At 34.7% G+C, this 14648-nt stretch overlaps 1 protein-coding gene across 1 annotated transcript; it reads right to left on the bottom strand.

Moving 5' to 3' along the window:
• Positions 1-1567: 1567 nt before the first annotated feature.
• Positions 1568-3438, bottom strand: LOC135213571 (techylectin-5A-like). Its single transcript, XM_064247561.1, has one exon. It carries the CDS (start codon positions 3236-3238, stop codon positions 2027-2029), a length of 1212 nt encoding a protein of 403 aa, XP_064103631.1. The 5' UTR covers positions 3239-3438; the 3' UTR covers positions 1568-2026.
• Positions 3439-14648: the final 11210 nt, after the last annotated feature.

The raw sequence follows: 14648 nt of genomic DNA, 5'->3' as shown, positions 1-14648 counted from the left end.
CAGTTGGAATATCACTGAATATTTGAAATAACAATAGCCGAAATTTGTAATCACATTTTAAAAAATATACTTCATGGTAGTTCACTGGGTTCATCAGCCACTGTGAGGTGACTGTGTCTAGGCTATTGCATTAGTATTCTATTCCTGTTTTCCTTTTTCCTCTCTTCCTTCGAATCTGGGCTGGATAAGGGCGTTGTGCTGCCAATTCCATCGGCCTCAGAATATAAGATAGCTTATTTTAAAAGGAGGAAATTGGTCTAGTCAATATGCTTTCTTTTCAAAGATCGTCGTTAAAATATTAAGGTATTTCTTTGTAAAACTGAGCAGTAACTCTTTAAGACAAAGTGAAAGACACGTTTCTATATAGTCCTAAGGAGGATTAAGAATATTATATAAATATTATCATGTCATTTAACAAACAAAAATCATCATATGACCAAAGATAGGCTATTTGAGAGTTCCCGTAGACCTATAGGCTTAGGAGGCTAACTGTAGCCTATGAGAGTAATGGTAGCCTATGAGTGGTAGTTAATGAGACTATTGGTTAGCTTATGAGACTAATGGTAGCCTGTGAGACTAATGGTGGCTTATGAGACTATCAGACTGTTAGTGGCCTGAAGCCACACTAACTTGTACTCGGTGTGGGGCTGATATCACCCAAAACTTTAGCATCTGACGTCACTTGGAGATAAGTTTCTTTGATATCATTCGGACTTGGTGGTGAATGGGGTTTCAAGACTGTATATAACTGGTGACGTTACTTTATGTAAGTGAGGTCAGAATCTTATGAATGTTGTTGTAAGAAAGTATTTTTGATCGTGTTTTTTGTGACCAAGATTTGAAAATGTCTTACGTTTTGAATCGTTATTTTTCGATAATCAATTATTATTAATACTTCGTGAGGTTATGCCTTTGTTTTTATTCATGCTAATCAGTCTATCTGTATGTTTACAAGACCAATATAGAATTTATTGATAGAGATATATTGATTTTTTTGCGTTGGTGTTTTATTTATTTTTTTTTTTGGGGGGTGGGGGTTGTTATATAGACTCACAGACTGACCTCTTGCTGATGGCAGAACCTTGCCAACCAAACACCCCCTCCCCCCTCTACCACACCGTCCCCTAAAGGCTCCCTACCCCGCAAATAGGACAGACAGTCACTAATAAAATCATGATAGCAAAAATGTAAATGAATAATAATGAAGCCTGTCTAAAGCGGTAATGTTTTGGTTAAACCACCTTACCATAGATAGTTGAATATTGTATATAATTGATATTTTTTATATCAGTTAGATTTTCGAATTGGATACATCATATAACCATCATTATTAAATGTCATGATAATATTCTGATAATAGTATTAGCGCTGTTGACATTTTCTGACACTCAGCCTTAGAGACATTACAGTGCTAATTTTGAGGATTTTACAATTAACTAGGTTTATGATAAAATGAATTAATAAATAACTCAATAAAAGGCAAATAAATGTTTTTTATGACCAAAATAAGATTTAAATCTTCAGTGTAATTTCAAAAATTGTTTAAGAACAAAAGACATTGAAAATCTTCTTTGTTTTCTTGTTTATTTGTTAAAAGACTAACACAACATCTGCTCCATGAAAAATACATATTTACAAAACTATGAGTGATGTATTACGACACAAACGAACAGTCAATTTGATTCGTGCACCAACAGTTATACTAATATCCTTTGCCTCGTTAGTTTAAATGTGAGAAATAATGAACAAATGTGGTATCTCATATACTCGGATAATTTCACATTTTAGCGACTCTTCTTCTGAAATGTTTGAATGTAGCGACATTATTGAGTCGAGACGTACGTGAAAATGTGAAATGTACGCTTGTCCTTTTGTACTTTGTGATGCATTTTTGAGGGAAATATGAATATAATAAACTGAATAGAATTAGACATTGACGCAAAATTATTAACAAAAATTTTAGCTTTTTGGCACTTTTGTTGACAACTGTCCCTTCTTCTTGCACTCAAATGTGAGAATTTAAGTCCTAGAAATTTCTGGTAGGTCTGATCATCATCTGCGACGTCCTGAGGTACTCCTTGTTCCTCCACATGTGCCAGTTGATGCCGATGCCGTCGCCCTCCCCGGGCTCTCGGTAGGGCCCGTTCAGGTTGGCCCAGGAGCACCGGTTGAACCACCACCCGCCGATTTTCCAGTACTTGGCGCAGTTGATTTCGTGGGACGTGTCGTGGTCCTCGTCGTGGGTCGTGAACAGCATCCCGTCCGCCGTGAAATTATCGAGCTTCCCTTCATTGCCCATCGAGTCACCCGACGTCCCGCTGTAGCCGGAAATGTGCAGCCTGTAGCCACGATCCTCGCTTTCGATGTAGAAGTGGTCGTAGTGGGCGTAGGCTGTCACGCCGGCGAAGTCGGAGAGATCAATCCGCAGCTCGTAGTGGCGCGTGTTGGTCCAGATGTAGATGTTCTCCAGCCCGATCCAGTAGTCGGAGGAGACGTTGCCGAAGCCCATCTTGTAGTCGAACCAGCCACGGTTGAAGTCGACGTCCTTCGTCTGCGAGGTCCTCTTCTGGATGACCGTCCACCCGCCGCCGTCGGTCTCCATGTCGCAGGCGACGCTGACGGGGCGCTTCCCGTTGTGGTCCATGTGGAGCGTGTAGACGCCGGACTCTTTCTGGCCCCGCGTCTGGAGGTCGGAGCAGTCCAGGTCGGTGAGCCGGGCCAAGATGTCCGACGTAGTCTGCTCCACAGTGGACACCCTGCCCTTCAGGAGGTTCAGCCTGCTGGTGAGGGCCTCGTACATCCTCCTCATGACTAGCAAGAGGTCGCCTTCCCCTTCGAATATATCTGGGTCGAATTCATCTTCAGCCTCGTCCGGTTCGTCAACCTCGGCCTTTTCTTCTTCTTTCTCTTCGGCCACGGCGTCGAGGCTGTCGATGTCGTTGAACTCGGACACCGTCGGCGTGTTTTCTGTCGTCGCTACGTTCTTGATCTCGACCTCGTACGCCTTGTCGACTACAATCCCGTCCGCTTTATCCATCAGGCCCCCCTGGATATCGTTAATCCCAGGGGAGAGGCCCCCCTCGCTCTCCTTGAGCAACGGGAGATTCTTAGGCCCCAGGAGGGGGGAGACACCCGCTATAACTTCAATGTCCTCTCGGCCTACATCGACGGTGCGCGAATCACAGTAGGCCAATATTAGTACCAACAGATAAACAAACTGCATTTTGGCTAATTTCATGATCTATGGAAGTAGTCTTATCACAAGTTCTTTCTCAATTAAGTATTTCAAATGCTTTCGACGCCTCTTTCAGCCATTCGTGACGTCAGAGAAACGTAGAATTGTGACGCCTTCCCGTGGTGACGTTTACGGGAGCGATCGAAGCTCCGATGGGACAACCGGTGCTGTCCCTACGAGGGCCAAGAGAAGACTGATGAAGTCATCCCTCCACCTCGGTGGTTGCTCTCTCTCTCTCTCTCTCTCGTTTCCGGAGGATAATTGTGTCAACTTGTAAGTTCAAAAGCTCTTTTTTATCTATATATATTTAACCTTGAAATTGTTAAACGAATGGGAAATTCACGATAAGTTATGTTTCTCAATTGATTTCCAGAGATACATAAACCTGCATTTGTTTTATCTTTACCTTACATTCCAAAGTCCTCTCCATTGTGTGTAAATAGCAACTCTGTTTCTTAATCTCGTTGCTAAAAACAAATAGATAGTTGTTTACTAATTTCACCTTAAGAAAACCCCTAAAACCGGACTTTTATTAATCCAAAAATTTAATTGGCTCCCCTACACTATTTCATTCTGAAATTGATAGTTCATAAAACGCACGAGGATTTATTGCAAATAAGAATTAGCATACAACACACACACACACACAACACACACACACACACACACACACACACACATATATATATATATGATATATATATATATATATATATATATATATTATATATTAGTAGAGGGATCCACGATAATAATATTCTTGTTTATTAAGACGAAATAGATTTGTAGAAATATATATCTACAAATATATTTCGTCTTGATACACAACAAGAATATTACTGTGCATCCTTCAAAAAAAAAAAAAAAAACAAAAAAAAAAAACAAAAAAAAAAAAAAAAAACAAAAAAAAAAAAATATATATATATATATATATATATATATATATATATATATATATATATATATATATATATATATATATATATATATATATATATATATACACACACACATGGTATATAGTTCACGGCATATGTACCATACCGAAGACTCGAGCCATTTCAAGGGGTGATCTAGAGAGAGAGAGATTTGTACCGGAGAGAGGTCAGTATGGAGGGGGGTGTGTCCCTGTGCCACTTCCGGTCACCCGTGATAATGACTGAGGAATTCGAGTGATGACGGGTTTGCTTACACGGGTGGCTACTCCAGTTGGCCCGTTTGGTGTCAAGGAACTTATTATTATTATTATTATTATTATTATTATTATTATTATTATTATTATTATTATTATTATTATTATACCGTTTGTTGTCAAGGAAAAAACTTATTATTATTATTATTATTATTATTATTATTATTATTATTATTATTATTATTATTATTATTATTATTATCCGTTTGGTATCAAGGAAATGAATATCATTGTTATTGTATTATTGGTATTTCCATTTTAGTAATAGTAGAAATGAATTATTATTATTATTATTATTATTATTATTATTATAAAGACGAAAGATGATAATAAAACTTATCGAAAAATAAGAATAAAAACAGGCAATACATAAATAAATAAATACGTAAATACACGAACAACAATTTAAGTTAAAAAATTGGACAATAAAAGAAATATGCATCGTTGCCTGATATTTTCATCAATTTATAAATACTACAATATTTCAGTGTTTTCATCCTTCTGTATCATTGTATCATTATACTGTATAATGCTACAGACGGTTCGCCCCCCCCCCCCCACAATGAGTTCATCCTAGATTCATCCTTTAATTAAGGATGAATACAATATTGATCTGATTTTCTATAATTTTACTAGTTCCAAATTGAAGATCATACGTACAAGTTTAGACGTAAAAGCGTAACTGCGTAAGAATGAGAGAGAGAGAGAGAGAGAGAGAGAGAGAGAGAGAGAGAGAGAGAGATTTAACACATCCAGCCGATCAGTTGTGTGAGTGAAGGCGCCCATTTCTTTGTGTTCAAATATGCAAACAAACATGGCGGAAAGAGTTAGTGCATATATTCAGCTTACCTGGAGGTTAATAGTACAATGATCCTGTTTATATTTGGGTCTTACTCTTGCATTATTGACTCATGGCATTCGGCTATTTTGTTTTTGCCACAGAATTATCTTCAATATCACTTATTTTGTTTATTTTTCATTTCATGTTAGGTAGGTCTAGTTTTTACGTAGATATACATGAGTTTATGTGACATAGGCCTATGATTAGTGTTCCTTCTGAAATATTTGTCAGTCTTCTTCATGTTACAAAGACGGTGTCAGTTACAGAATCGAGGGTTAACCTTTTGAATCAGTCCTACAATACATTCCCTGAGTGCAGAATTCTCAGCATTCTTCTGTGTTTCCTAAAACCTTCAAATCGTGTCGTTGCAAGAGGAGATTCTGTTATCACATTTCATGCTCGAAAGGATTCATTTACCATTACGCCCTCTCTCTCTCTCTCATCCCTCTCCCGGTCTCCCCCCCTCTCTCTCTCTCGCCCTCTCGTCATCCTCTCTCTCTCTCTCTCTAGCTTTACACTATCAACAAATTAGATGGAGATATAAGTAAATAAAGATAGAAGCTAGTTCTACTTTGGACTAAGCATGGTTTAAAACACCCTCTAGTCCTTGACATTAGAGAGCGTGAGCGTTGCGACCTTTCGTAACAACTCTTGCTCGTCAACACCAGACAGGTGACGACGAATCGTACCGTTATCACCATATTATTTTTTTTTCTTTTATCGCTGTGCAAATCCAATAAAGCCTAACCTTTAGCTGCTACTTTTTGTAAGGAACAGATAATCGATTTGACATTATGTTGAGGATATAGAGATCAACAAAAACCTGAGTTTTATGTTATCAGTGACAGTTTGTCAAATGTTTTTTTATGCGGTTTGAAACGCAGACGGATCCAGCGGTTGCCACACTAGACCTATTAAACTTGGATGAGTTTTCCGATATAATTGACGATTGTTAGGGATAAGTCGAGTTAGATTAGTTAATTAGTTAGGATTTCATTTTACCTGTTGTGAGTCTAAAAGATATCTTACGAATTAAATGCAATATTTCCAAGATTAAAAAGTGTCCAGAGATTAAGGCATAACATTCTTATGTTCGAGAAACCTTACTGAGGCCTGATACGTGACCTAGGCCTATGTGACGCAGAAATTCATTTATCGACAGACTGACGGACTCATACAGTATCTTCCAAAACAAAGAGTTAGATGACTGTTGATACGAAACAAAGTTTGAATAAAAACACCCAACATTATATCACACACAATATGATATATTTAATACATAGTATGAGTGCATTCCACAAGACAGATGACATAGGCCTAAATTAGGAAGTATCTGATCCCATGTCCACGGGTTATAATGAGGCCTGTCAGTCCATGAAATGAGCTCATGTTAAGGGGGAATACAGGCATTTTAAAGAAGGGTAATGTGTGTGTGTATGTGTGTTTGTATTTAGAGATGTACTTTACTTTCATTCCCACGATGTTTAGCCTGTTCTTACGCAACACACACACACACACACACACACACACACGCAGGCACACAAACTTACTTTAATGTCCCTCTTTGATTTATTCCCAGAATCTGGAAAAAGCCAAGTGTCACTCCCATCCGTTTAGCAGAATCTCCGAGAGGAAATGCCACAAATGAGCTTTTCTCACGAAACGGTGATTCACGTTTCCTTTTGCAAAGTCATAGAAGAAGACTTACGAGATTTTTGAAGCCCGTAATGTAAACAAAACACTCGGTGAAAAAGTGAGTGACTTGCTTTGTTTATTATTATTATCATTATTATTATTATTAAACTTAAGCCTTCCATCCTTCAGTGGACTTGCCAATCATTCCCTTACTCTCTCTTATAGTCTTCCTCGGGTCCGGGCTACCTAAGATTGTATGGTTGCCTCTCCCGTCGGACTCTGCACTTGATTTAAAAAAGTGACTGTTAATATCTTGAAGAAGAGACTCACGCGATTCTGAATCACAGGATGAGTCTCGTATAGTAGACGACGGATGTAATTAATGCAGGAGTTATGTAGTTAGATTATCTCTCTCTCTCCTCTCTCTCTCTCTCTCTCTCTAAATATATATATTAAATTAAATATATTATGATATATATAAATAATATATATAATATATATAATAATTAATATAACGGTAATAATGTGTTTTTACATATGTAGGCATATGTATATTTTAATATAATAATAATAATATATTAATATAATTTAATAAATATATATTCTAATTATATATATAATATAATATACATATATATAAAGAGAGAGAGAGAGATAGAGAGAGGAGAGAGAGAGAGAAATTATATTTCTAAGCAATGGCATTCCCCAACAACATAGCCGGCCACCCATCCAAGGACAGACCAGACCCAACGTAGTTTACCTACCCTGAAAAAGATACCCATAAGCAAATAAATGAAATCAATCTATCATTAATAAATCTGTCAATTTAATCAGACCAACTGAAAGTGTTGCCACTTTGAGGAGCAGGAAATTTAAACATTTTATATATTTATTTTAGAGAAATATTTTAGTCACACATGGTGAGTGGGCATCCGGTTCAAATACCCAGTGGGTATTGTTTCTTTCATATGCAGGCGTAGTGGCCATTTTGGCGCGCATGTGGTACGCATATTATTATTATTATTATTATTATTATTATTATTATTATTATTATTATTATTATTATTATTATTATTATTATTATTATTATTATTATTATCGTAAAATAAAAATCCATAAGATATTATATAATTGTCGATGTTTATTACACAATTGTTTTTCACAATATCGTGAATTTCTCTGTATTATTATTATTATTATTATTATTATTATTATTATTATTATTATTATTATTATTATTATTAACACTCGAATTAATGTTATATCGAGTCCTCTAAATTTCACGTATATTTCTTTTAATGTGACTGAGAGAGAGAGAGAAGAGAGAGAGAGAGAGAGAGAGAGAGAGAGAGAGAGAGAGAGACATATCAAAACATGTCTGCAAAAATGTAGATATTTTTACGTTCAAATCAAATAGCGCTATTGATGACATTTTTATCATAATTTGCCGGATAATGAACATGGTTGATTATGTCAGCTGTTTCAGAGAATTGCCTGAATTAACTTTAATGGAAATAACAGGACAAACATCTATCATCTAATCAGGGAAGCAATTTATTATTTATTAGAAGATAACTTGCACAGTACGTAAAATTCTACCAGCGTAAGAAAGCACAGAAGTGCTTTTATACACAACTGTTTGTTTATAGGTCTAAGTGTTGTCCACTTTTCATTTAAAATTGACGTTTTTCACTTTTACATTACAAATTGGCTTAGAGCAAAGAACATTGTGTCAGATGTTATGTGTCAGATGTTGTGACAGTCGTTATAACCTACAACACTACAAAACACAAATAAATAAACAAGACACTGACATAAATCCAACAAGGACGTCTGTAAGACAGGACTGCAGTCTGTCTGTCTGGCTTAGAGCATTAGCCTAGTGACATCACTGAACCCTAGTCACATAGCAATCTTCGACTTACAGCCTCGTGAAAAACTGATTTCTCTAAGCGTGACAACATCTGTCAACGACGAGTACCCTTGGTATTCTTTGCACATGCCCACCAACGCGACCACCACCACCACAGCTGGTCTAGATACCCAGATAAGCAAGCGTTCGTCCCACGGACTCACAGGCAAAGATTTGGTATACGGCTCACAGTTTGAATGACGGTTGCAAAATAAATTGCACTGATATTCTGTAGGGTATTTATGCTACAGCATTGACCTAAGTTTCTATTCTTTATTAATTTTATGGTATGTGTGCTATATATTCTATGAAAATAAAGAACAGTCCCATTTCAAAAAGTAGGTCTATTAAGAAATCTCGTGAAATCTCGTCGAATCTCGTGAGTCTAGGGAATGTTGCGATGCTACTTTACGTTTGATGTAACCTTAATTTTATTTACACAGATTTTTACATTTGCTATTTATTTGTTAAATGATTACAATTTGCTGATTACCCGTTATTTATTCATAATAATATAATAACAACAGTCCAAAAGATCTAGTACAATTCTGTAGAAGGCAGATGTTTATTCAATAAATAATCGTCCAAATGTTCCTACTGTTTCACTGACATAAAAAGCTCAACAAGGATTTAAAACAGAAGTAGTGTCGTATATTAAGAAGAATTATCATTGGGAACACGAGAGCTGTGTAGGGCAGCTGTAAGCTACACTTAAGAACTAGATTAGAACACATATTAACAGTCGTGTAGAATTTTAGGCCTATGTAGCAATGTTGCTTATTCTAATCGAGCTATTTGGGCGTCAGTTTTTATGAGAGAGAGAGAGAGAGAGAGCAATAAAATTAACTTTGTAGGTTGTAAACTGGTTTCGTTCAAATTGATTTTTTTATGTCTCGCTTTCTTCGTAAAATTCATGTTCACGAGGACAGTTTATAATAGTCTAATTTCTCATGCGAAGAGATGATACTAGTAACCCACAATCCCTACAGCTGTTTATTTTTGTAAAGTGATGTTCTGATGGTGTCTTTTAATGTATGATTCTCAGCTGTCATATACAAGCATTCTTTAGTTTCGTATGTTGTCGTAAGGATAAAGAACTTAACTGACACATGCACGATACCAAGAAAGCCAGCAGACAGTATATAATTGTATATAACATTAAAATAACTATTTGTATCCAAATTCACCTCGAAATCTAATCAACTCTTCATTATTTCATTGAAATTTGCTAGTTCTGAATTTTTGTCCGAGTTCACGCTCTCCATTTAACAATGAAGCTGGCTGGCTGACTCATGCACGATAATTATGATAATTGCAAGCCACGAAATCATTCGAGCCAACTAGCATTATAATCTTCTCACTAAGCGTTTCCATCCCGTCGTCGTCCTCCTCCTCCTCCCGTCCCCCGGGGATGGGGCAGTGACGTAATATTATGACATCATGTCCGGAGAAGCAATCATGAGGTTGGCGGTCATGGTTTTTAGATGGCTTCCTCCGCACGGCGTCAGCTCATCTTACCGTTACTCAGATTGTCGTCTGGTCATGTATACGAGGTAGATTATGGCTAGAATGTTTAACTTAATCTTATGACGAGACGACAGATTGTTGTCATATCAATAGGATAACCGTAGATTAAGGAATAATAATTCAAGATTAATGTGTAGATGTGTTGTTACAAAGATGCACAACAGTGAAATACTCGTTGGTCTTTTTACGGTCGTCATTGTAGGAGCCGTTGCAAAGATTAATTCTAACTACTACTACTTCTATTCCTGGAATCCTGGGTGTAAGCATCACACTGATCGATATATTACGAGGAATATGAGGAAATATATTGTTGACTCGATCACTTGGTGGGTCTCCTAAGGCGATAGCAAGTCAATACTGAGTAATCATTAACTAGACAATGTTAAATTAATTATCTCAATGCCACACGGCAGTTTCTAACAATAATTTTCTTATTTACATAAACATGACACCCATAGGCCTATACCGCTAATTCAACATCACATTGAATAGCCAGCAATCTGTAAAACACTAGTCACGATAAATAACTACAATGAACATTAAAATGTCCACTTCTTTACAGATTTATATGTCCAGATGTTACATAAACTTGGCCATCCAACCATTTGTTCTGGTTAAATTCACTCAAGGCTAATTTAATGGGTCAGAATCCTTTCCAGGGATTCTGATTAGGGCTGTTTCGTGGAATCTTGCGACAAAGTACATAATCATGGTTGAAGACTGCCTGTATAGTGTTATTTGTTTATTTACTTATTTATGTTGCTAATTTTATATTAATAAGATTCAGATGATAGAGGCTTTACTGATACTGATTTGTTAATTCATTGCTAATTATTGTGATAATATATTTAGGCCTATTTACGTATTTGTGTGTAAGCGTGTACTATATTATCTAAATCAGGCCGTTTCTCTTGACATGTGATTCCACATGCATACTCTAACTGCCGAATCATGTGAACCTTCTGTACAGAAGGCTTCCACAATACAAGTTACTTCATATGAGCCCACACACACACACACACACACACACACACACTTCGTCATTCCCTCTACCTAGTAGACCTACAAACGCATGCATTTCTTTGATATTAAAGCTTATCTTTTCAAATACCTCTTTCATCGGATGTAATTCCGTCGCTATTTCTTCCTGTAGATATCTCCATACTTTAAATAAGTCGTGCATTTTTTAAAAAGTGTTATGTTATCCTTGGTTCTATAAGGCCTACACTTCATTTCCATATCCCAATGCAAATTTGATTTTACCAAACTTCCAATAACTTGGTTGGAATAATACTAAACATTGCTGTTGGTAATTTACAAAATCTATAAAGAATGAGAACTAAACCGTTTCTTTTATTAGAAATTAATTCCATTCACTTAAAATATGTAAAATCTTCTCTCTTCTGTCCTTCAATCTTATAAAAATTCTTTTTCATCTATGATTAAAAAAATTAAACGTAATAAATTACGTATGCCCATTAAACAATTTTCTAATAGTTTCGTAAGCTTAGCGTAATCATTAACACAGTCTCTCTTGTAAATGTGAGTTTTCTTTGTTTTTCATTGTGTTTGACTTCCGTTTTCATGATTTTTACCTTGACAGTGTTACCAATCCAATTTTAAGAAAAGCTCAACAAGTTTTCATATTCATAAAATATTAATTTTTGTTTACAGTATATGACTTATGTAAGATAATTATGAATATTTTACATAAGAGCTTATGTTTGTATATATACAAATATATCAGGGAATGATATATTTATAGATTATTTATAAAATGGTCTATCTATTTATGTAGAGCATTTTTAAGAGATGCGGCAACAGTGTTGCCGAAGTGCGGAATTTTCGTCTGCTATGCGGAATAAAAAGTCTACGGTGCAGCTATCCAAGTTTGTATGCCGATGCGGATTCCACATCTGCATTTTCAGCAGCAATTTCTTCATGGCGCATTCATGTAAATTTATCATATACAAATTGCAATATTTTTTTACTTTTAAACAATTTCTCATTCAAATACAATATTATAAAAGATAACACTCTTATCAGTATAAGAGGGTAATATGAATAATGTACATCAATCTGTTAACATATTATAAAATTATTTCCTATATGATTTAATGAGTTACATACTGATACATAAATGCTGTTATGCTTATTACAGACTTATCTGTAAATATATTTGGGACAAATAAGAAAGGAAAAAATAATACTTCTCATATGTACATATAAAAATAAAGGTTTTTTTGCCACGAAGGAAAAATGAAAAGCGAGATAGCCAAGCACTTTCGGTCTAGTAAAGGGTCGCACTAGACCAAAAGTGCTTGGCAATCTCGCTTTTCATTTTTCCTTCGTGGCAAAAACCTTTATTCATACATGGTATCACGTTTTATATACTTCGTGATCAAGTTATTCACGTATATACATATATATATATATGTATATATACGTATATAGTATATGTATGTATGTATATATATATATGTATGAATGTTATATATATGTATGCATGAATATATATATATATATATATATATATATATATATGTATACTATATAGTATACATATATATATGTATATATGTGTGTACATGTATTTGTACATAAGTGTATATACTTATATATGTTATATATATAAGTATATGTATATATATAATGTTATATATATATATATATACTATATAGAATATATATATATATATATATTTATAGATATATATGAATATATATATACATATATCTATATACAATATATACATATACATATATGTATAATATACATATATATATAATATATATATATGTATTTCTATATATACACACATATATATATATATATATATCATATATATATGCGTGTATATATATGTATTATATATACATTATATATATATATATATCTATATATATATATCTATATATATATATATATATATATATATATATATATATATATATATATATATATTTAGTAATGTACCTTAAGTATAACGAAATTGATATAAATCGTTCAAATTCCTATGTGCGAAGTTCATGATCATCATATCCTACGAATAGGTACAGTAAACAAGTGATCAATTACCTCCACAATCTCCTAGTAGGTAGTACGCTAAACAAGTGCGATACTCAGTGTTTTCAACGAAGGATTTTCAATGCCAGAATTTTCGCTTTTAATTAATTTGCTATGCACAAAGGTAATGTCCAGAGTTTCAAAAATATATCTTCGGAGCTCACGTTTCATAGACAATGAAACTTCTAATATTATATATACCTGCATCTCTGCAAAACTCTTAAAGATCAAGTGGCAACCATAATTATGCGGACTAAGTATTCTATCTTCCCAGATCGCCAATGCATTATCATGTCATCCTATGACATTTATGTTGAAGTAAAAGTTAGTCGTTGCACATTATTCAATCTATAGTAGATTCACATCAGCCGTGTATTTGATGTCTAGGCCAGTCCCTTATGACGTTCCTGATTGGCTGTTGATAAGCCAATGGCAGGGCTGGAGCGTTCACAAAGGCAGGATGTATGTTCCACTTCTCCTGAGGGATGCTTTTGAAAGACGCATAAAAATCATCAACGAATTCAATCAGCATAAACATTAATAATTTTATCAATTCATATATGAAACTTTTTTATCAGTTAAAATATGATTTTTATCATGTTAATCTTCGTTCTATGCAATTATCAGAGTACATTAGTATTTTCTGTAGCATATGTATCTTAATGAGATGAAGTGAAAACTGTATCATTATATATAATCATGTGATCACTATTATTTACCAATATCATTGTTGTTTTTATATTTTATTACTTGAATCATTCATGTACACCATGAATTTTTATTTTACTTAATATATATATATATTCACATAGTGTCGTATCACACTCCTATAAGTCAAATGCAAGTCAAGTTTGAGTAATATTCAGTAGTTTGGTTTTGGTAGCTGACCGAGCTAATGTAGGTGTACATTAATGACGTCATAGGTCATGAATATTGATGACGTCATAGTTATGACTTAGTTGCGCCTTTCAAGTGGTTGCATGAATATTACGTCAGTTTGTGACGTAATTGTACCATTGAGAGGTTGGGTTGGAAAGTCATAATTGATGACGTGAAAATTCTTGTATTGGCAATGTAGAATATAAAGGAAATAAAAGTATGAATTAACTGGACAGTACTTAATTTAAATCCATAAAAGATCTAGGTGAGGATACACGTGATTAATTTTTTTTTTTTTTTCATCGAGGGCAGCATTACAGTGCTCCGGGGAAGGCATTGCCCCCGCTAGAGGTATATGTA

Source organism: Macrobrachium nipponense, chromosome 43, assembly GCF_015104395.2.
Source record: "Macrobrachium nipponense isolate FS-2020 chromosome 43, ASM1510439v2, whole genome shotgun sequence".
NCBI lineage: Eukaryota > Metazoa > Arthropoda > Malacostraca > Decapoda > Palaemonidae > Macrobrachium > Macrobrachium nipponense.
The sequence above is the reverse complement of the archived record's forward strand: the minus strand, read 5'-3'. Positions and strand labels throughout refer to the sequence as shown.